The following is a 21,298-nucleotide window of genomic DNA, read 5'->3' on the forward strand; positions in this document are numbered from 1 at the left end:
GGCCTTGCTGTGTCTCAGTCTGTCCTCAGCCAGCGCCTCTCTCCTGCCCCTACTCCTGGCCTTGCTGTGTCACAGTCTGTCCCCAGCCACCGCCTCTCTCCTGCCCCTACTCCTGGCCTTGCTGTGTCACAGTCTGTCCTCAGCCACCGCCTCTCTCCTGGTCCTGGTCTTAGCCTTGCGGTGTCTCAGTCTGTCCCAAGTCGTCACTCTCCTGGCCTGTTTGGTCCTGATAGCTCAAACTCTTACAGTTCTCTACCCGTGTCTCATTTTAATAATAATAATCGCACAATGATTCCCTCTTCATCGTTTCCCGGCACGGCCTATTCTCCTACTCTCTACCACAACCCACCACAGACACAGATGGGACTACCGCAACTCAGCTCCAGTCTAGCCCCCCTGTCCCTCCAACCACTGGACAGTCAATGGACAACTTCAACACAGAACCCTGACTCAGGCGGGAGACTGGGAACCTGCAAGCCAAGTGATATGTCAAAAGCAAATAATTGGACAACAACAACACAGAACACTGACTTTGATGTCCGAGGGCTACGAGCAAAGTTCACGCCGCAAACAAGTGCAATGTTTGAAGCAAAAGATGATGTCGTAATGTTGGATCAGCCGGTTTCAGAAGCCACCGTGGCGGCTCCACCTCCTCCTCGCACTCAGATGATTGACAGTTTGTCAGGGGTGGGCGGGCCAGTGGTAGAGCCTGTCCCAGGGCCAGGTCCCGCCTCCCCTTCAGCCATCAGTAGTCTGATCAGCCAGCTGAAGCCTGAGTTGTTCAGTAACCTGGTGGAGATTATAAAGGATGTCCAGAAGAACTCTGTCCAGTTCTACATCCACACACAGGAGAGGGAGGTCTCCCACCACATCAAGGTTATTGTAAAGCAACTGATCATGTAAAAATAGCTTTAGAAATACATTTGAATGATTGAATGGTGTCTGGGGTGAGCTTTATAAATACACATTTAAACATGGAGAGAGAGCTTGGTGTGTGTGTATGTATTGTAGTAGTGTCAATGTATGAAACTGATCTTGTTTCTCTCTCATCCCACTAGGAGTACCTCCAGAGGTTGGGTAACGTGGAACGCAGTCCTGTGAGTTTCCTGGAGAGAGAGAACCGGATGGACAAACTAATGGTTCTCATCCAGAACAAGGACATTGCAGCGCACATTCACAAGGTACACTACAATAATATTAAATATATCATGATATTTCTATGAAATATATCCGTAATATACATCACACAACATTGTGCCTTTCTGAACGTGGACCTGGTAACTAACATGCATGGCATCTTTAGTGTAATGAAAGAAAGTTGACCTACTGTTCTGCCATTGCCAGGTCACATCAGGTCGTAACATCGGTAACGGCAGGTCGTAACATCAGGCAGGTTGTAACGTCGTAACATCAGGTCATAACATCAGGCAGGTCGTAACATCAGGCAGGTCGTAACATCAGGCAGGTCGTAACATCAGGCAGGTCGTAACATCAGGCAGGTCGTAACATCAGGCAGGTCGTAACATCAGGCAGGTCGTAACATCAGGCAGGTCGTAACATCAGGCAGGTCGTAACATCAGGCAGGTCGTAACATCAGGCAGGTCGTAACATCAGGCAGGTCGTAACATCAGGCAGGTCGTAACATCAGGCAGGTCGTAACATCAGGCAGGTCGTAACATCAGGCAGGTCGTAACATCAGGCAGGTTGTAACGTCGGTAACGGCAGGTCTTAACATCAGGCAGGTTGTAACGTCGTAACATCAGGTCATAACGGCAGTAACGGCAGGTCGTAACATCAGTCAGGTTGTAACGTCGTAACATCAGGTCATAACGGCAGTAACGGCAGGTCGTAACATCAGTCAGGTTGTAACGTCGTAACATCAGGTCATAACATCAGGCAGGTCGTAACATCAGGCAGGTCGTAACATCGGTAAAGGCAGGTCGTAACATCAGGCAGGTTGTAACATCAGGCAGGTCATAACATCAGGCAGGTTGTAACATCAGGCAGGTTGTAACATCAGTAACGGCAGGTCATAACATCAGGCAGGTTGTAACGGCAGGTCGTAACATCAGTAACGGCAGGTCATAACATCAGTCAGGTTGTAACGGCAGGTCGTAACATCAGTAACGGCAGGTCGTAACATCAGTAACGGCAGGTTGTAACGTCGTAACATCAGGTCATAACGGCAGTAACGGCAGGTCGTAACATCAGTCAGGTCATATCAGTAACATCAGGTCGTAACATCGGTAACGGCAGGTCGTAACATCAGGCAGGTCTTAACATCAGGCAGGTTGTAACGTCGTAACATCAGGTCATAACGGCAGTAACGGCAGGTCGTAACATCAGTCAGGTCATATCAGTAACATCAGGTCGTAACATCGGTAACGGCAGGTCGTAACATCAGGTCGTATCATCGGTAACGGCAGGTCGTAACATCAGGCAGGTCTTAACATCAGGCAGGTTGTAACATCAGTCAGGTCGTAACATCAGTCAGGTTGTAACAGCAGGTCGTAACATCAGTCAGGTTGTAACGGCAGGTCGTAACATCAGTAAGGTTGTAACGGCAGGTCGTAACATCAGTAACGGCAGGTCGTAACATCAGTAACGGCAGGTCGTAACATCAGTAAGGTTGTAACGGCAGGTCGTAACATCAGTCAGGTTGTAACGGCAGGTCGTAACATCAGTAACGGCAGGTCGTAACATCAGTAACGGCAGGTCGTAACATCAGTAACGGCAGGTCGTAACATCAGGCAGGTCGTAACATCAGGCAGGTCGTAACATCAGGCAGGTCGTAACATCAGGCAGGTCGTAACATCAGGCAGGTCGTAACATCAGGTCGTAACATCAGTCAGGTTGTAACGGCAGGTCGTAACATCAGTAACGACAGGTTGTAACATCAGTAACGGCTCTAAGGTGTTCTTAATAAAGTGTCAAGGCCGTTCCGCTCTAATAAGGTGGTGGTGTGTTAATCATGTTGGTCAGATCCCGGCGCTGGTGCGGTTGAAGAGGCAGCCGTCGGTGATCTTCGCTGGAGTAGACAGTCTGGACGATGTGAAGAACCACACCTACAACGAGCTGTTTGTCTCTGGGGGATTTGTCGTCTCAGATGAGTTTGTCCTAAACCCTGACTACATCACTCACGGTGAGTCTTGAGTTTTAGTGGGACAGCTGTTGTGACAACAGCGGCTCAACAGCAGCATACTAACATAAAGAAAACCACAAAGGTTAAGGAGACTCAGAAGATAGCAGGCTTGCACTAATGCTTTTGGGTAGACATTGAGCACAACGTGTGTCTGGGACTGGTGCATGGCCCCAACCGCCTGTTGTTTTATTGTTGACCAGCAGGGTTTTTTTACATTCTGTAATTGAGTGACATGTTGTTGTAGAGCGTCTGCGGGTGATTCTGATGTTCCTGGACCAACAGAACTCAGCAGAGAGTGTGTGGAGGTGGAGGGTCCACTGGAAGACCCAGAAGAAACTCAAGGAACAGTCCAGGTACTGGTGCTTTTGAAATGGTCAATGTTCAATAGCTCCAGCATAAAATCATTATATTATGAACAAACTGGAAGTCAGTTTTTGTTGCGTTGGTGAAACTATGTGCAAAACTCCAAACTAAGATTTAACTACATTTCACATTTTAGTCATTAAGCAGAGGACACACTTTTCCAGAATAACTGGGGCAATCCACATTTTTGGACTTATAGATGAATTATATGTACCCATTGATTCTAGGAAGAATATAACTTAAATGCCGTATGAGCTTAGTTCAACTGACGTACCCCATCAGAACCTAAAATATACGTTTGTTTTTACTTAAATTTTTGTAAACAAAATAAATGCAAACTGGGTAGCCTCAACCTGGTTTAAACAACCATGTTGAGGTCTGAACATCCATAACATATCTATGAATTTGAGTGATAACATTTCTCCAGGCCCATCCCTCAGCTTTTTCCCAAAACAGTGGCGGGAGGACGCTTTGTTTCAACTGCTCATTGGCCTTACAGTGCCTTGCGAAAGTATTCGGCCCCCTTGAACTTTGCGACCTTTTGCCACATTTCAGGCTTCAAACATAAAGATATAAAACTGTATTTTTTTGTGAAGAATCAACAAGTGGGACACAATCATGAAGTGGAACGACATTTATTGGATATTTCAAACTTTTTTAACAAATCAAAAACTGAAACATTGGGCGTGCAAAATTATTCAGCCCCTTTACTTTCAGTGCAGCAAACTCTCTCCAGAAGTTCAGTGAGGATCTCTGAATGATCCAATGTTGACCTAAATGACTAATGATGATAAATACAATCCACCTGTGTGTAATCAAGTCTCCGTATAAATGCACCTGCACTGTGATAGTCTCAGAGGTCATGAAGAACAAGGAACACACCAGGCAGGTCCGAGATACTGTTGTGAAGAAGTTTAAAGCCGGATTTGGATACAAAAAGATTTCCCAAGCTTTAAACATCCCAAGGAGCACTGTGCAAGCGATAATATTGAAATGGAAGGAGTATCAGACCACTGCAAATCTACCAAGACCTGGCCGTCCCTCTAAACTTTCAGCTCATACAAGGAGAAGACTGATCAGAGATGCAGCCAAGAAGCCCATGATCACTCTGGATGAACTGCAGAGATCTACAGCTGACGTGGGAGACTCTGTCCATAGGACAACAATCAGTCGTATATTGCACAAATATGGCCTATATGGAAGAGTGGCAAGAAGAAAAGCATTTCTTAAAGATATCCATAAAAAGTGTTGTTTAAAGTTTGCCACAAGCCACCTGGGAGACACACCAAACATGTGGAAGAAGGTGCTCTGGTCAGATGAAACCAAAATGGAATTTTTGGCAACAATGCAAAACGTTATGTTTGGCGTAAAAGCAACACAGCTCATCACCCTGAACACACCATCCCCACTGTCAAACAAGGTGGTGGCAGCAGCATCATGGTTTGGGCCTGCTTTTCTTCAGCAGGGACAGGGAAGATGGTTAAAATTGATGGGAAGATGGATGGAGCCAAATACAGGACCATTCTGGAAGAAAACCTGATGGAGTCTGCAAAAGACCTGAGACTGGGACGGAGATTTGTCTTCCAACAAGACAATGATCCAAAACATAAAGCAAAATCTACAATGGAATGGTTCAAAAATAAACATATCCAGGTGTTAGAATGGCCAAGTCAAAGTCCAGACCTGAATCCATCGAGAATCTGTGGAAAGAACTGAAAAGTGCTGTTCACAAATGCTCTCCATCCAACCTCACTGAGCTTGAGCTGTGTTGCAAGGAGGAATGGGGGAAAAAATTCAGTCTCTCGATGTGCAAAACTGATAGACATACCCCAAGCGACTTACAGCTGTAATCGCAGCAAAAGGTGGCGCTACAAAGTATTAACTTAAGGGGGCAGAATAATTTTGCACACCCAATTTTTCAGTTTTTGATTTGTTAAAAAAGTTTGAAATATCCAATAAACGTCGTTCCACTTCATGATTGCGTCCCACTTGTTGTTGATTCTTCACAAAAAAATACAGTTTTATATCTTTGTTTGAAGCCTGAAATGTGGCAAATGGTTGCAAAGTTCAAGGGGGCCGAATACTTTCGCAAGGCACTGTAAATGCAATAAGTAGAAATTCTGTTCAAAGTAGCAGGGGAAAATTGGGATTTGTTTTCTAACTTCTCAGGTTTGATTAAACTCATTCTCCTCATCTCTGTCCCCATCAGGTTTAAAAGTGAAGCCAGGAAGATCTTGAACCTACTGACCACGTACCAGAAGAAAAACATTGTGGAGTTCCTGCCATACCATGAGTGTGACGCTCCATCTCGCCCCGCCCCCGACCTGGACTGTCTCCTCAAGCTGCAGGCACAGCACATTCAGCAACGACACATCATCTTCCTCACAGGTAACACACACAACCTAGACTTTGATCAAGCTGCAGGCACAGTACATTCATTAACGACACATCATCTTCCTCACAGGTAACACACACAACCTAGACTTTGATCAAGCTGCAGGCACAGTACATTCATTAACGACACATCTTCCTCACGGGTAACACACACAACCTAGACTTTGATCAAGCTGCAGGCACAGTACATTCAGCAACGACACATCTTCACGCTAAACTAGCGCTTCTTTGTTTTGCTGTTCCAGAGAGCCACTTCGAGATGTTCCCCCACTACTCCAGTACTGGCATCGTCATCGCCAACATCAACGACATCATGCACAACTTCGGTGGCCTAGTTGGTTTCCATGACATCAGAGACAAGCGGTCTACCTCAGTAGACCTCATAGCTGCAGCTACTACAGGTAGTTAATATGGGTCATATTTAGGAACAGGAGTTTTTCCACTGACCATAGCCTTTAACTAGTGCACAGAGTTTGTTCTGGTCAGGGGACATGGTCAGGCAATGCTGTTGGCCAATAGGTTCATATTGTTTGAGGGTAACGAGGCATCTAAACAGGGTCTCTAGAGCACAGAACAATTCTGCCCTTCCCAATGTTTATTCCAATTGACCCATAACACTGTTAACCTTTTTGTATTTTCCATCCACAGTCCGAGAGGAAAAGCATGTGCTGGAAGAACCGATCCTTCTGGACTCCCCCTCCTCCCCAGATCGCCTGGTGGACCGCCTGTCCACTCCGCTAAACGAGGACGACTTCCGTCCATCCCTCCCCGACCAGCTTGTTCCTGACGCGGGGACACCCATGGAGCTCAACTTCCAGGCCCTGAAGGAGGCCATCTCTCAGTTCAAGGCTGATAAGGCTGCTCGCTCACAGATGGCACCTCAAGAGGTGGATGGGGAGAGACCAGAGTCCCCACCAGGACCAAGGATTCCTGGCCTGGGTACAGACTCACCAGGGTGTCTAGGGGACTCTGGAGTTGGTTTCCTCACTCCTGGTTTCACCCCTTCCCCGGTCTCTCTCCTTGGTCCTGTCCCTCTCCACTCCAGCCAGTCCCCTGCTGGGATCCAGAAGGAAGTGGGACTGACCCCCACATGGCAGGCTAAAGAAGCTACCCTCTCCTCACTCCACTCTAAGCTCGGTCTGAGTGTAACTGCTGGTGCCGAGGTGACCAGTGACATGTCTTTGTGTGGCTCCCAGGGCAGACTGAACACTTTCAGCAGCCACCGGGATCCTTTAGCTGGCATTGTCACTGAGGGTCATGGGGAGTCGGGGGCCACACCCAGCAACACTAACGACCCCCCAGGCCCTGAGCCTCCAAGGTCCCAGGGGGAGAACACTAAACCCAGCCCAGTAGAAGGCAGCCTCCAGGGGGGAGGAGGAATGACTGACAAATCCCCTAGCAGCCCCCTCCCTGGTCCTCCAGGTCCCAGGGCAGCAGCCCCCCGGCCAGTTGGTGGTGGGGATTACATAGCGGCAGCGACAGACAGACTGGCACAGGCAGCCAGACAGCAGCAGAGAAACGGCTTGTTACCCATGCCTAATACACTGTTCCTTAACAGTAACCTTGGCATGAGCATATTCCAAAGGCCCATGTTGAATAGGCTGGAAGGACCTGCAGGACGGGGGGGTATTAGACCATTGATGCCTAATGCCATTGGCTGGGCTAGGATTGGCCAGGCAGGGGGGTCAGAGTCCTGTCTATGGGGCCTTCAGCAGCAGAACATGGGGCTGGGGCGCCACACGTTCCCTTCACGACTGATGGGTAACCCTCATCACCCCTGGGGTAGTAACCAGACTGCTAACCAGGGGCGTGGGAATGGTCCTTGGAAGCGGTGACGAACGGCCGAGTGAACAAACAAGAGTTGTGTTCAGTAGGTATCAACCTGAAAACACGGAGGATTTACCGGGATGTTCGTTTTTGTTTTCTGTTGTGGCCAGATGGATAGTGAGCAACTAGCACGACTACCTACTTGACCGAGTCAAATCTCTTCTACACATTACATTTCTTACTGAACCCTCCTGTCCCAAACAGGCCCCACTAGTGAATCTTCATTTATGATCCTAAAGAAGCGCTTTACTTGACCGGAAATAACTTTTTTCCCCTTCCAGATGGTAAAGCCAGCTGTGGCCTGGCTGGTGCTGCCTGCTGATGATACTACTCACTAACCTGTCAGATCTTGTCAAACCAAACAATTATATTTGTATTTTCTAGGAAAACTTTTTGTTATTACTTGTTTGTTTAGGGGCTGTATTCAATCAGATCCCCTTTAGCCGACATCTGCGTAGTGGTTGTTTCGGCGGTGGAACAGCAGAGCTGTCAAATCCACTAGCAGCTCCTGGCATTATACCCAGTGGACATTGCCATTGTCTGAACGGTGTTGCATTAAGAGAAATCCCATTATAAGTTTGAACAGTGGAATGTGAGATGTAGTCTACACCTCCATTAGGAGATAGAAACCCTCAATATTAAGTTTCAGGATTGTTCAATTAGAGCGTGATTATTTCTATATAGCCTACACTTCCTCATTCTGAACGTCTAATGGGAGAGAGCCAGGTGTGGCTGAGTGATAATTATCACAAGAGCAGCTGCTCACTGATTTGATGCCTCAGTTTGACCTTCAACACCACTAAACTACGCTTGATCTGATTGAATCTAGGCCCAAGTTAATATCCTTGTACCTTTTTTGGTTTTGTAAAGAAGTATACTGTAGCCATGTGGCCTTGTACAGAAAACCAGTGGTTTTTATCTTAATGTTATTTTTTACAACTTTGTTTGTATTAAAACATGCTTGTCAAAATTATGGCTTTGTTTTGTCAAAACTATTTCTACTAGGACTGACTTAATCCAGACATTAACAAATTTACCTTCGTTTCCCTTTAAATAATTGTATATTTAAAAAATTAAAACTTTTATTCACACAACACAGTACATTTTAAATAACAATTTATACACATGGTCATTAGATGAAAGTCCCTTCAAAGCTTGTAAATAAACTAGTAACAGAGCCCCAGACTGGTAGTGTCAGAATACCCATAAAACTTAGCGGTCAAACAGTGGTTCCAATAGTTTCCACCGTCCTTTTTCCCCCATAGGGGATTTTAGAAACACTTAAAATAAGGGCTGTGTTTTGTGTAGGTTTACCCTGCCATGATGTTTAACTGTAAATCTCTCTTGGACAAGGGGACTTCAAAAACAATACTAGTTGTATCAATGTAGACAAATCGCTCTGACTTGGAACATATTACCAGTTACAGGGTCTTATACATCCCCCCCCCTCCATCATCATATCAGCTCGTGCATGTCATCTCACTCACACTTTTGCTAACTGGTATTGTCAATTCAAGACAGTTCACAGAATAGTCCAAATGTAGCCAATTTATTTATTACTACATTTAGCTAACAGTTAATCCAAAGATTCTTAAATTCTGCAGTCTGGTCCAGATCATCATGGCATTTGTACTCTTATGGCAGATAATTAGCATTTCATTTTGGGGGGGTAAATTACAGGAGAATATATTGATAAAGTTCTTGTCCGAGAGTTTTACATGATTATCAAAACGTCACGCCAGGGTAAGACTACACGAAACACAGCCCTTTTGAACTGTTTCTAAAATCCCCTATGGACCCATTTCCCTGTTTGACCGCTAGGCTTTACGGGTATTATGACTCATACAGTCGTACTCTATTCTATGGCTGCAAAAGCACCACTACATATCAAGTCATCAAATACCAACACTACAATCATAGCCACTCACACACAGGCCATTACATTCTATATAATTCCTACAATACTCTTCAAACCCATGTGGTCAGTAAAGTGCCAACATTTGCTTAAAATTTAAATACTCTTCACAAACTAAGATGTCGGTTAAATCATAAATGGTAAAGTGCTGTATGTTCCAGTTCAGAATGATCTAGTGCACACTGTGGTGATACAGCACATTCAACACAACAATGCTATCACAAACCTTTGTCAATTTTACATCAGTTGTACAACCTGAGTGTTTACTAGGTCTATGTGCCTTTAGACGTGAGGCTGTGGGTCACGTGTTGAAGAGGTCAGTGGTGGTCCTCAGTAACAATCATTACAGGGTTCAGTCCTGTCTCCAGCTCTTTCTGCTTCTGCAACAAACCCTGGAATCAAACACAGTGCTTGTGAGCAGGAATGAAAGAAGTGAAATGAAAGTTATTTCCTCTGCCTACTTTCAGATTCTCTACTCATCTCCCTGAAGTGTACACTCATTTAGTCCCCCTCATGGCTTTAAAAAAGGAATGGACTGTCTTTTCACTTTTAGAGTGAACGAGAGCACACTGAGGAGAAGGGTAGAGAATGTTACTGTGTGTAATGGACACATGTAATACAGATACCTGCCGTAGCTTTGAGAGGCTCTTCAGTATGGCCTGCTGTCTCTCTGTGTTCCTAAGCAGCTCTGGGTGGAGCAGAGGGTCCTTCTGGTGGGGAGGGCTAATGGGCCTGCACTGGACCCCATCTGTCAGAATATGAAACTAGCGCTATATACAAAATATCTGACAATACCCAGAATAAATCTGAGATGATCCCTATACACAATAACTCTACATTATTGTAAATGTGCCTTTGGCTCCACAATAACATGACAAAGTTACGGTGTTGAGAGCAGGTTCAGAACAGTGAAAATGACCTCTGACCTGTGTGTGTCTGTGGATGTGTGGAGGGTCTGGAGATGGGGGCACGGGGATCCATGTGGTACACCTCGTCGGTCCTCAGATAGGGGATGTACTCCGAGGGGGGAGGGGAGCGGTCTGTGTCCTGGAGCGAACCATGGGCCTGTGTCGGGAGGCGGGAGCCACGGGACTGGTTCTGAAGGCTAGCAGGAACTGGAGGGGATCTGGGGGGAACTCTGGCGGCGCAAGACATCATGCTGTTACATCTGACAATGTGGTAGTTTAACCAGGAACTGGAGTGTGGGGATCTGGGGGGAACGTTTAACCAGACTGGGGACCCCGTTTAACCAGCGGAATGTGGGGCAAGACATCATGCTGTTACATCTGACAATGTGGTAGCCTCGTTTAACCAGACGGAGTGTGGTGACCCCGTTTAACCAGACGGAATGTGGGGACCCCGTTTAACCAGACGGAATGTGGGGACCCCGTTTAACCAGACGGAATGTGGGGACCCCGTTTAACCAGACGGAATGTGGGGACCCCGTTTAACCAGACGGAATGTGGGGACCCCGTTTAACCAGACGGAATGTGGGGACCCCGTTTAACCCAGTTTAACCAGACGGAATGTGGGGACCCCGTTTAACCAGACGGACCGACCCCGTTTAACCAGATGAATGGGGACCCCGTTTAACCAGACGGAATGTGGGGACCCCGTTTAACCAGACGGAATGTGGTGACCCCGTTTAACCAGACGGAATGTGGTGACCCCGTTTAACCAGACGGAATATGGTGACCCCGTTTAACCAGACGGAATGTGGTGACCCCGTTTAACCAGACGGAATGTTGAAAATGATTTCACCTCAAACACGGTGTTCAGTCTGATTTAGTCAGGCTACAGATGGAACACTACTGCCTTTACTTCTACTCACCTTCCAGTGTGAACAGCCATGGCGTGTGTCACACCAGTGATGCCATTCTTTATCCTGCCCTGTGCAGTGCTAGCAGGGTAGTTGGCTTGTGGTGGCGAGGGGTTAGCAGGCCTGAGGTCAGGTTCGGGGTCAGGGGGGTGAGGGGTTATGGTGTTTCTCTCCATCATGGTCATGAGTTCCATCTGCCTGCGGAGGCGGCTCTCCTGCCTGGTGTGTTGTAGCCCTGCAGGGTAGCGCTCTGATGCCGGGACATAGGGTTTACTGGGTCTCTGAGTGTTCCACTCTGGCCTACGACCTCCTCCCCTGTGTCTCTGGCCCTGGCCTTGGTCTGTCCTGGCAAAGGCCTCGTACAGGTCTCCTGCACCTGAGATTGTACTTTATTAATCCCCAGGAGGAAATTAGTTTCGCCCTTATAAACATAGTAAAAAAAAACAATACACACCACCTTCTCCTACTCCTCCTCCCAGGTCGTTCAGCCAAACGTTCTCCTTCCCTGCCCTGGGGACAGGAGGGTTCCTCTGAGCCAGCTGTGCTTCCTGCCTGGCCTCCCGCCTGCACCTCTTGGCGTTGGGAGGAGGAGGTCTGTACTCTACAGGGATGTCTGGGGTTTGCACCGCCTGGCTTCGATTACCTAGAGCCTCCACTGTGTACGTGCAGCCCGGCCTGACTGCTGGGTTCACCTCTATGCAGACACAGAGAGAACACCACACAGGGAGGCATTTTAGAATGCCTATTTACAACGGGGATTTGGTGAGTAGTAGATACATGGCTGTATAGTACACGGTACATGACACTAATTCAGATAAACACTCACAATAAAACGTCTTAATTCAGTTAACCACACCCAAACTGTAACATGCTAGGAGGAATAGTGTAATATATGTTACCAGTCTTCACTGCCATGTCCTTCCTAAGGGAGGCGGTGCTGCAAGTCTCTTCTCTCAGGGTGTCCATCTCCCTTCCTGTCCCTGTCTGGTAGTGGTATGGTCCTGAGCTGGTGTTAAAGACTAAAGACAGAACAATCAAAACCTGCTTTGCTTTCATCAAATACCTTACACCTTTATTTAAAAGGCAAGTCAGTTAAGAACTAATTCTTATTTTCAATGACGGCCTAGGAACTGTGGGTTAACTGCCTTGTTCAGGGGCAGAACAACAGATTTGTACCTTGTCAGCTCGGGGATTCGATCTTGCAACCTTTCGGTTACTAGTCCAACGCTCTAACCAATAGACTACGCCAGGGAATTTAAAAAATAAATGTTTTTAGGGTTACCCGGGCCCTGCTATGTAATGTCCTACAAAAACATGCCATTGATAGGCCAGGTGATGTAGGGCTATTCCCCTTAAATGGCTTTTACTCCACACAGTTCTGCTGGCACAGCATCTCAATTACACACGGTTTGTAAAAGGTGTAATTAACTCTATTGACACTTGAGAAATTATTTAGATTATAGCTGAGACTAATCTTATTTTTTTAACAACATTAAGGGTAGTTGTTTTTCCTGCAATTAAATCTCGAAATGTTGCTCAACTGTCAGTATGCTTGTGCCTATCAGAACGCATCCCTCTCTTCACTCAGTGTGTAAAGGGGGGAGAGGAAGTGAGCGCCAGCAGCGAGACAGGGTCAGAGCAGATACTTTCCTTGCAGGAAGCAGGTTAATGCATAATACTGTTGACCAAATAATGGTTTTAGAACCAAAATATATATTTTTTTGCCGCGTGGTAACAATTAAGTAGCGGCACAATACAACGGAAACACTGTAGTCATCTACGTTGCATTTTATAAGCCCTTTGAAAACTGAATGGAAAGACATTTTAACACTTATTATGGCCTTCGAATCAGATAAATGAGTTTCCGAATTGAAGGCCCTGCGGACACCCTGTAACAGTAATCACCCCGTGACGAGACGGGTTCACCCTCCAGAGAGTGTTGCAGCTTGGAGACGTCGTGTCCCTTCCTGGCCAGCTCTCTGATCCTCTGCTGGTGCTTGTCCTTCAGGGCCTCCTCCTGGGCCCGCTGAACACTCAGGTAAAGCTCCTCCTGCTTACGACTGTGCTGCTCCTGCAAGGACCACCACAAGTGTTACAAAGACCCCAACAAACACAGTCTCTTGTCAGTTAATACAATAAACACAACAGGAGTAGGCTAAAACTTATAATACAATTCCAAATGCGAAAACAAATGGAAAGAACTTAATTTGTGATTGCTAGTCATCTCTTTCATTAAAGCTGATATACTGGCAGAGATCCCCAATGAGCTCGAAGTTCAGAAGTGTAACGTCCATGTGCTCTGACCTCTGTGTGTCTCTTTCTCTGAGTGTCGAGCTGGTACTGTTTCTGTAGCAGCTCTCTCTCCTGCGCCACCCTCCTCTCCTCCTCCTGCTCCACAGCCAGGCGAACGGCCTCCTCCGCCTCACGCTGCCTCCTCCTCTCCTCCACCTGAGCCTCGATGGCACGCTGGAACAGGAGGGGACAACCAATCCACAATACTGTCAATCCTCTTAGTCTCAATGGCCAAGAGAATTTAAATTCTATTAGGATCCCCATTAGCTGACGCCATGACATCAAATAATATTCCTGGGGTCCATCATAGCACATTGCGTAAGATTATACATTAGATTAAAGGATTTGGTGTTCTACCGTTATCCCACTCATACCTGATGCTCCAGCTGTTTCACTCTCTTCCTCTCTCTCTCCTCGATCTGGGCTGGGTCCAGTAGGGCCGTCATGGTACGGAGATGGCTGAACAAAGAAATATACATCATAGAATAGCACAGAATAGAATGAATAATTGTTCCAGATCAGATCAGATAGCTATGGGAAAACTCTTGTACTGGATGGCTCACCTTGCCTTCTGTGGGAAGCCTCCAGTGATGTCGACGCTGACTCTCCCAAGACTGTCCCCTCCGTAGGTGCTGGCTCCGTCCCAGGCCACAGACAGGGCTCCTAAATGGGTCCTCTGACTGAGGGGCTCTGACTCACCCCTCTCTGCAGCCACAGGGGCCTGGAGAGGGACTCTCATCTGGGGGGAGTCAAAGTGCAAGGCCCAGAGCTCATGGTCCTCAGCCTGGGAGGGAGGGAGGTGGATTAGTGGAAACACGCTATTGAGCATTGTTTTCAAGTCTGGGAACCTACAGGGGTAAACATTTTAATTCTAACCTGGCACTAACAAACCCGATTCTAACAAACCCAATTCAACTAAACAATTAAAACAGCCTGTTACTTGACTGAGATACTGTTTCTCCTGCCGGTGTCGCAGCTTGTCCTCCTCCCTCTGCCGGTCCAGATCCTGCAGCCACCTCCTGTGATGCTCCTTCTTCTGAGCGCTGAAGGCATGTTCTACTGGGGTGGCCTCCTGGACATCACAACCACAAAAACAGCAGCTTTACAACATCACTCTGTTGTAACCTTCAGTTGAGATGGCCTGTGCCTGTTCCCTGTAACTCGAATAGTAAATGTGTGTTTGGTACATTATGGTAGTGAATGGTACTCCACCCCCACTACGAAGGCAGATCTGATGGCAGAAGGGAGGTCTCTGTGACTGCTGTAGCTCTGAGTGGAGCACAGTGTGTCTGTGTCCTCCAGACCGGGTCCTCCTAGCATCTGGCCAGAGACCACAGAAGCTTGTCAACAAACATGTTTTCTTAGACATTGACAGTGAAAACTTTTTGCAGAAAAAAAAATCCATTGCCTACCCTGGTGTGTATGTGACCATCTCCAGGACCAAGTTTGGATGTGATGGTCACCCTTCCCCTTGGGCCATAGTCTGCCGTGACATCTGGTCTGCTCAGGTCTTTCTGCTGTTTCTTCAGAGCCATCTGTTCATCTTAATCAGACAGAGAGCAAGCCAATCAAATCACTTCATTAATGTCTGATAAGCTGTAGCACACCACAATACCCAGAAACCACCAATCAATCAATTAAATTGATGCTCAAGAGGTCTTGTATAATGTAAGCCAGCAGTTTAAAAGTAATGCTCAGGAGCCAAAATGGGTCCCAGAAAATGGTGCACTACCTCATCCATTTCGTATGATATGTGAAATAATGTGTAACTCATATGATATGTTACAAATTTTTTTTTTTAAATGCTGCACTGAAAGTGAAACCAGCCTCTTGCTTTATGGTGTGCTGTGGTACTGTACAATACTAGATCACAATAATTAGGTTCCAACATGATAAGCATTGCGATTCTCACGATTCTATACTGAACAAAAATATAAAGGCAATATGAAACAACTTCAAAGATTTTACTGAGTTACACTTCATAGACGGAAATCCGTCAATTTAAATAAATTCATTAGGCCCTAATCTATGACTGGGCAGGGGCGCAGTCATGGGTGGGCATAAGCCCACTCATGTGGGAGCCAGGTCCACCCACTTGGGAGCCAGGCCCAGTCAATCTGAATGAGTTTTTCCCCACAAAATGTCCTTTTACAGTAATAAATACTCCTCAGCACCTCCCTCCGACGATCCCGCAGGTGAAGAAGCCAGATGTCGAGGTCCAGAGCTGGAGCATTACCACATGGTCTGTGGGGCCTGGAGTGATACCACACGGTCTGTGGGGCCTGGAGTGATACCACACGGTCTGTGGGGCCTGGAGTGATACCACACGGTCTGTGGGGCCTGGAGTGATACCACACGGTCTGTGGGGCCTGGAGTGATACCACACGGTCTGTGGGGCCTGGAGTGATACCACACGGTCTGTGGGGCCTGGAGTGATACCACACGGTTTGTGGGGCCTGGAGTGACGGTCTGCGGGGCCTAGTGATACCACACGGTCTGTGGGGCCTGGAGTGATACCACACGGTCGGGGCCTGGGGCCTGCGGGGCCTGGTGATACCACACGGTCTGCGGGGCCTGGAGTGATACCACACGGTCTGCGGGGCCTGGGGCCTGGACGGTCTGCGGGGCCTGGAGTGATACCACACGGTCTGCGGGGCCTGGAGTGATACCACACGGTCTGCGGGGCCTGGAGTGATACCACACGGTCTGCGGGGCCTGGAGTGATACCACACGGTCTGTGGGGCCTGGAGTGATACCACACGGTCTGTGGGGCCTGGAGTGATACCACACGGTCTGTGGGGCCTGGAGTGATACCACACGGTCTGCGGGGCCTGGAGTGATACATGGTCTGTGGGGCCTGGAGTGATACATGGTCTGCGATTGTGGGGCCAGTTGGATGTACTGCCACATTCTCTACAACAATGTTGTAGGTGGCTTTTGGTAGAGAAATGAACAGTCAATTCTCTGGCAACAGCCACAGTGGATATTCCTGTAGTCAACATGACAATTGCACACCCCCTCAAAAAATAAACATCTGTTGCACTGTGTTCTGTGACAAAACTGCACATTTTAGAGTGGCCTTTATTGTCCCCAGCACAAGGTGCATTGTGTAATGATCATGCCGTTTAATCAGCTTCTCGATATGCCACAACTGTCCAGGTGGATGGATTATCTTGGCAAAGGAGAAATGCTCACTAAAAGAGATGTAAACAAATTTGTGCACAAAATTTGAGAGAGAAAGTTCTGTGCGTATGGAAATGTTCTGGTATCTTTTATTTCAGCTCATGAAAAATGGAACCAACACATGATGCATTTATATTTTTGTTCAGTGTATATGTATTGCAATTCGATGTTCAAAACATATTGCTCACCATATGTCTGCTGCAGAGGGATAAGAGCCATGAGAAAACTATTTTAAAAATATATATATTTTTTAATTGAACCATTATTTAACTAGGCAAGTCAGTTGAGACCAAATTCTTATTTACAATGACGGCCTACTCCAGCCAAACCCAGATGACGCTGGGCCAATTGTGCGCCGTCCTATGGGACTCCCAATCACGGCCGGATGTGATAGAGCCTGGATTCGAAACAAGGGACTGTTGCACTGTGATACAGTGCCTTAGATGGCGGCGCCACTCGGAAGCCCAAGTTATGCAAATAAAAGTGCTGAAAACAAATTGGTTCCATATTTAAAAAGATGGAGAACAAGCTGAAGGAAAAAAATAGTGCATGTATTTTTTGGTGCAGGTACAGCCAACTAGCTCAAATAATATTGCGATAGTCAAAACGATACGCTATATTGTCAAAAATAATATCCTGATGTGTAACTGGATCAATTTCACCCATCGCTAGTTGGTACCTAGTTCTTTCCTCCATTGTGTCCTCTTGGCCTCCAGTGCTTCTTTGTCCATCTCTCTTTCTCCCAGAGAACTGAACAGGCCAGATGGTTGACCACAAATCACCCACCTGTCCAGTAGAAAAGAAAGTATGCTAAATACATAACATAATTGCAATTTCACATTTTAGAGGTGTCTGTCAAGTGGTCAAATAGGCTACAATGTGCTCCTAGTATATTACCTTTCATCCTCGCTTTTTCCCTGTGAGTTTCCATTCCCACTAACATGTGCAGCACTTCCTTTTCTCCCCGTTCCAGTCAACAGGCAATCCTCTTTAAAGTTCCCTTCATTTCCTTGGGAATATACAAACACTTAGCTACATGCATCATAGACGGTAGTGGTACATCTTCAATTTCATCATCAGGTTCATTTAACAGAGTGCCATTTGCACTTGAATTGGGATTATTGTAAACGTCTCACTCTAACCTGTTTGAGGCTGGCTGTGTACATCCTGATCCTGTGAGCGAATGGTTGAGTTGTTGATTGTGCTGAGGATCTGTTGGAGCTGCTCATTGGTCAAACAGACCAAGCTGTCCTTCACAGTGGACTTTGGAGGTCTATCGGTGGCTATGTGCCCATGTCCTTTAGCTGAAGACACTTTGGCCAAGGCTTTGGTATTGTGATCAGTGCTGCCCTTGGCCTTTGGTTTTGTATGATTGGATGCAACCATTGGAGTGTCATTCTTGACTGGCACGGTGTGGGTAATAGGGACTGCCTTCCTCCTCTCTGCACGTTTCTTCTGTACTCTCAGAGGCTCCTCGGATACTGGTTCGGGAAACTTCTTTGAGTTGAGAGCATTTTGTGGTCTGGTTCGAGAGAGTATCTAACATTAAATCATAAAAAGGAAAGTAAAACGACAAGGAACGTTACAGTCCATGCATTTATGACCGTAAGTGCAAAAAGTAACGGTTGTTAGATGGCAGAAAACTCTTACCTTATTTGGATTCTTCGTATCAACACCTACAATCATGGCAAAACATAAATGACAACTCAAGTTAAAAATCGGCTTTGATTCCTCTGAGGTATATGGTAATGTATAATGATATCTTAAAGTTTAACTGAACGGTATGATACCTACCATGATGATTGGTTAGAATTAGCCTGGGCTTTCCATTTTCAAGTTCGAACAACAGACCATCCCTGTTCACCCAAAAGAAAGAGGTAATAGCTAATAGATCTAACGTTAGGTATGTTGCTACATAAGGCAGATATATATCTAACATTACAGTTATGCTAGCCAAATGATCTTTCCAAACTTTGATGGCTGGTTTACAAGCTTCAACTAACTATCTAGCTAACGTCACCAACTGCAAAGCTCGTTAGCTAACTTTAATAAACGACTGGTGAAAGGAAAAATCATTACTCACCCCAGATTCATTTTAGCTGACAGTTGTCATTGAACTGGCTGAACGATATACATAAATCTTGGTTAGCAAAGTTATTTGGTGAGAAACATTGCTAGGTAATAATTGTCCCGTTTCCCCAAACTCCTAGCTAAAACATTGATATGTTTATTGTGTCCGAGATCCTTTTCTAATATCTCTGATTGTGTATGTTGGTTGCTGTCAACGACCAATGAGAACATAAATGATTGGCTTATCACTCACAGGTTTGTATTGAGCAGCGAATCAGAATACGTCTTGCTAAATAGGTTAACTTTACGTTTCCGACATTACGGTGGTAAACCCCTGTTGCTTAAACTCGGGGTTTGACTAGATGGTATACGGGGACAAGCGAGGAAGAGGTGAAGTGAGAGGATTTACCCCGCCCAAAATATGTCCGAATGAATTATTATTATTATTTTTATATAAAAAAAGATTGTATGGTCTGTGAGATAGTGTCTTATTACGTTAGGCTTATTTGATCGAGTTGACGTTTCGTAATATTTAGGCTGTTACAAATGCATTGAGAAATCTGAGAAAAACGACTTAGTTGTGCATGTTATTTTTATTGTTGCACTGTCCCTACGTACACCAAATATGTTATATATAAAGATGCTCACTCACATGACTCCACACACTGCACTGACACTCCAAACACACACATAACATGCAAACATCTTCATATTGACTCTACACACACACACACACGCAAACACACTCGTATACAATCATAATTTACGCCGCTGCTACGCTGTTTATCATATATCCTGATGCCTTGTAACCTTATAGGTAAATATATATATATTCCGTTCTGCCCCTGAACAAGGCAGTTAACACACTGTTCCCGGGTAGGCCGTCATTGTAAATAAGAATTTGTTCTTAACTGACTTGCCTAGTTACATTTATTTTATACAAAAATACATAACTACCTCTATCACTCCAACTGTAAATATGGAATTGAAACTGACCCTGTATATAGCTTCTTACTTTCTTGTGTTCTTATTTCTATTCATCATGTTTTTGTTCTACCTTGTGTTATTTTTAGTGCAATGTGGATATTGATTATTGCATTATTGGCTTGTGCAGGTGACATAACATGTTCACGTGCATATCTGATGTCCGGAAAAATTAAGGCAGTTATACAATTATAAAAACATTACAGTACATTCATAACAGATGTCACAACACACTAAGTGTGTGCTCTCTGGCCCTTACTCTACTACTACATATCTACAAAACACTAAGTGTGTGCTCTCAGGCCCCTACTCCACTACTACATATCTACAACACACTAAGTGTGTGCTCTCAGGCCCCTACTCTACTACCACATATCCACAACACACTAAGTGTGTGCTCTCAGGCCCCTACTCTACTACCACATATCCACAACACACTAAGTGTGTGCTCTCAGGCCCCTACTCTACTACCACATATCCACAACACACTAAGTGTGTGCTCTCAGGCCCCTACTCTACTACTACATATATACAACACAACATACATTTGTATGTGTGTATAGTGTGTATGTTAACATGTGTGTGTGTATGCACCAGTTTGTGTTGCTTCACAGTCCCTGCTGTTCCATAAAGTGTATTTGTGTCTGTTTTTTAATCTGATTCTACTGCTTGTATTAGTTACCTGCTGTGGAATAGAGTTCCATGTAGTCATGGCTCTATGTAGTTATGTGCAACTCTCATAGACTGTTCTTGTCTTGGGGATTGTGACCCTCTGGTGGCATGTTTTACGGGGGTATGCATTGGTGTCTGGGCTGTGTGCTATTAGTTTAAACATAAATTAACATTAGAATAGTCCCGCTTGATATTGCCTGCATTGAGGACGTGTATATCCTTTGCATTGGCGGTCACTCGGCTACCTTGCCAATATAATAGATCATCTGACGAGACTCCCTACAAAAAAAACTGTCACTTCGACAGTTATGGCTAGCAGGGATTCAGTTGTTGTCAGAATTTACTTTTCCTATCAGGTTTAGAACGCATGCAGCAAATTAGGAGAATATACATGTGGCAGATTAGGATAATTAGGTTTAGGGTTAGCTAAAATGTGTAACCCACTTTGGATACAGCTACGACTGGAAATGACTTTTCGTAGCAGGTTAGGGAAGTATTTTCGCTAACTTTAACCTAATTCGCATAGCATGCTACATTACTTATCCTAACCTGCAGTGTAAATGCTCATAACCTACTAGGTTAAAGTCACTTCCGGAAGTGCCATGTTTTTTTAAAGGAATCTCGATGGTGTACACAT

General features: G+C 45.7%; 2 protein-coding genes across 2 annotated transcripts in view; one reads left to right on the forward strand and one right to left on the reverse strand.

Annotated features, from left to right (window-relative positions):
• LOC124004200 overlaps nucleotides 1-8,699 on the forward strand; it is a 28,694-nt gene extending 19,995 nt beyond the window's left edge. Inside the window, exons 18-24 of the mRNA XM_046312963.1 lie at nucleotides 187-876; nucleotides 1,059-1,181; nucleotides 2,983-3,142; nucleotides 3,387-3,495; nucleotides 5,715-5,893; nucleotides 6,145-6,300; nucleotides 6,548-8,699. Coding sequence (XP_046168919.1) covers nucleotides 187-876; nucleotides 1,059-1,181; nucleotides 2,983-3,142; nucleotides 3,387-3,495; nucleotides 5,715-5,893; nucleotides 6,145-6,300; nucleotides 6,548-7,734 — 2,604 coding nt within the window. The 3' untranslated portion in view covers nucleotides 7,735-8,699. The remainder of the gene's footprint in view (nucleotides 1-186; nucleotides 877-1,058; nucleotides 1,182-2,982; nucleotides 3,143-3,386; nucleotides 3,496-5,714; nucleotides 5,894-6,144; nucleotides 6,301-6,547) is intronic.
• Nucleotides 8,700-8,790: 91 nt separating this feature from the next.
• Nucleotides 8,791-19,349, reverse strand: ccdc66 (coiled-coil domain containing 66). The gene is made up of 19 exons (XM_046312964.1): nucleotides 19,019-19,349; nucleotides 18,730-18,791; nucleotides 18,586-18,611; nucleotides 18,078-18,474; nucleotides 17,833-17,944; nucleotides 17,615-17,721; nucleotides 15,165-15,295; nucleotides 14,965-15,072; nucleotides 14,693-14,824; nucleotides 14,316-14,536; nucleotides 14,127-14,211; nucleotides 13,765-13,926; nucleotides 13,366-13,531; nucleotides 12,360-12,479; nucleotides 11,915-12,154; nucleotides 11,473-11,836; nucleotides 10,568-10,779; nucleotides 10,268-10,389; nucleotides 8,791-10,033 (listed from the first exon to the last, which is right to left on the reverse strand). The coding sequence occupies exons 1-19, from the start codon at nucleotides 19,027-19,029 to the stop codon at nucleotides 9,959-9,961; spliced, it is 2,853 nt and encodes a 950-aa protein (XP_046168920.1). The 5' UTR covers nucleotides 19,030-19,349; the 3' UTR covers nucleotides 8,791-9,958.
• Nucleotides 19,350-21,298: the final 1,949 nt, after the last annotated feature.

This window comes from Oncorhynchus gorbuscha, linkage group LG18 (genome assembly GCF_021184085.1).
Source record: "Oncorhynchus gorbuscha isolate QuinsamMale2020 ecotype Even-year linkage group LG18, OgorEven_v1.0, whole genome shotgun sequence".
Taxonomy (NCBI): Eukaryota; Metazoa; Chordata; class Actinopteri; order Salmoniformes; family Salmonidae; genus Oncorhynchus; species Oncorhynchus gorbuscha.

What these genes read in the sequence shown, in the direction of transcription:
- ccdc66 (XM_046312964.1), bottom strand. An exon ending in GGCTTCCCACAGAAGGCAAG is followed by an intron (nt 14,212 to 14,315) that starts GTGAGCCATCCA and finishes TTCTTTGTTCAG; the next exon opens with CCATCTCCGTACCATGACGG. An exon ending in ACATCCACAGACACACACAG is followed by an intron (nt 10,390 to 10,567) that starts GTCAGAGGTCAT and finishes ATATTCTGACAG; the next exon opens with ATGGGGTCCAGTGCAGGCCC.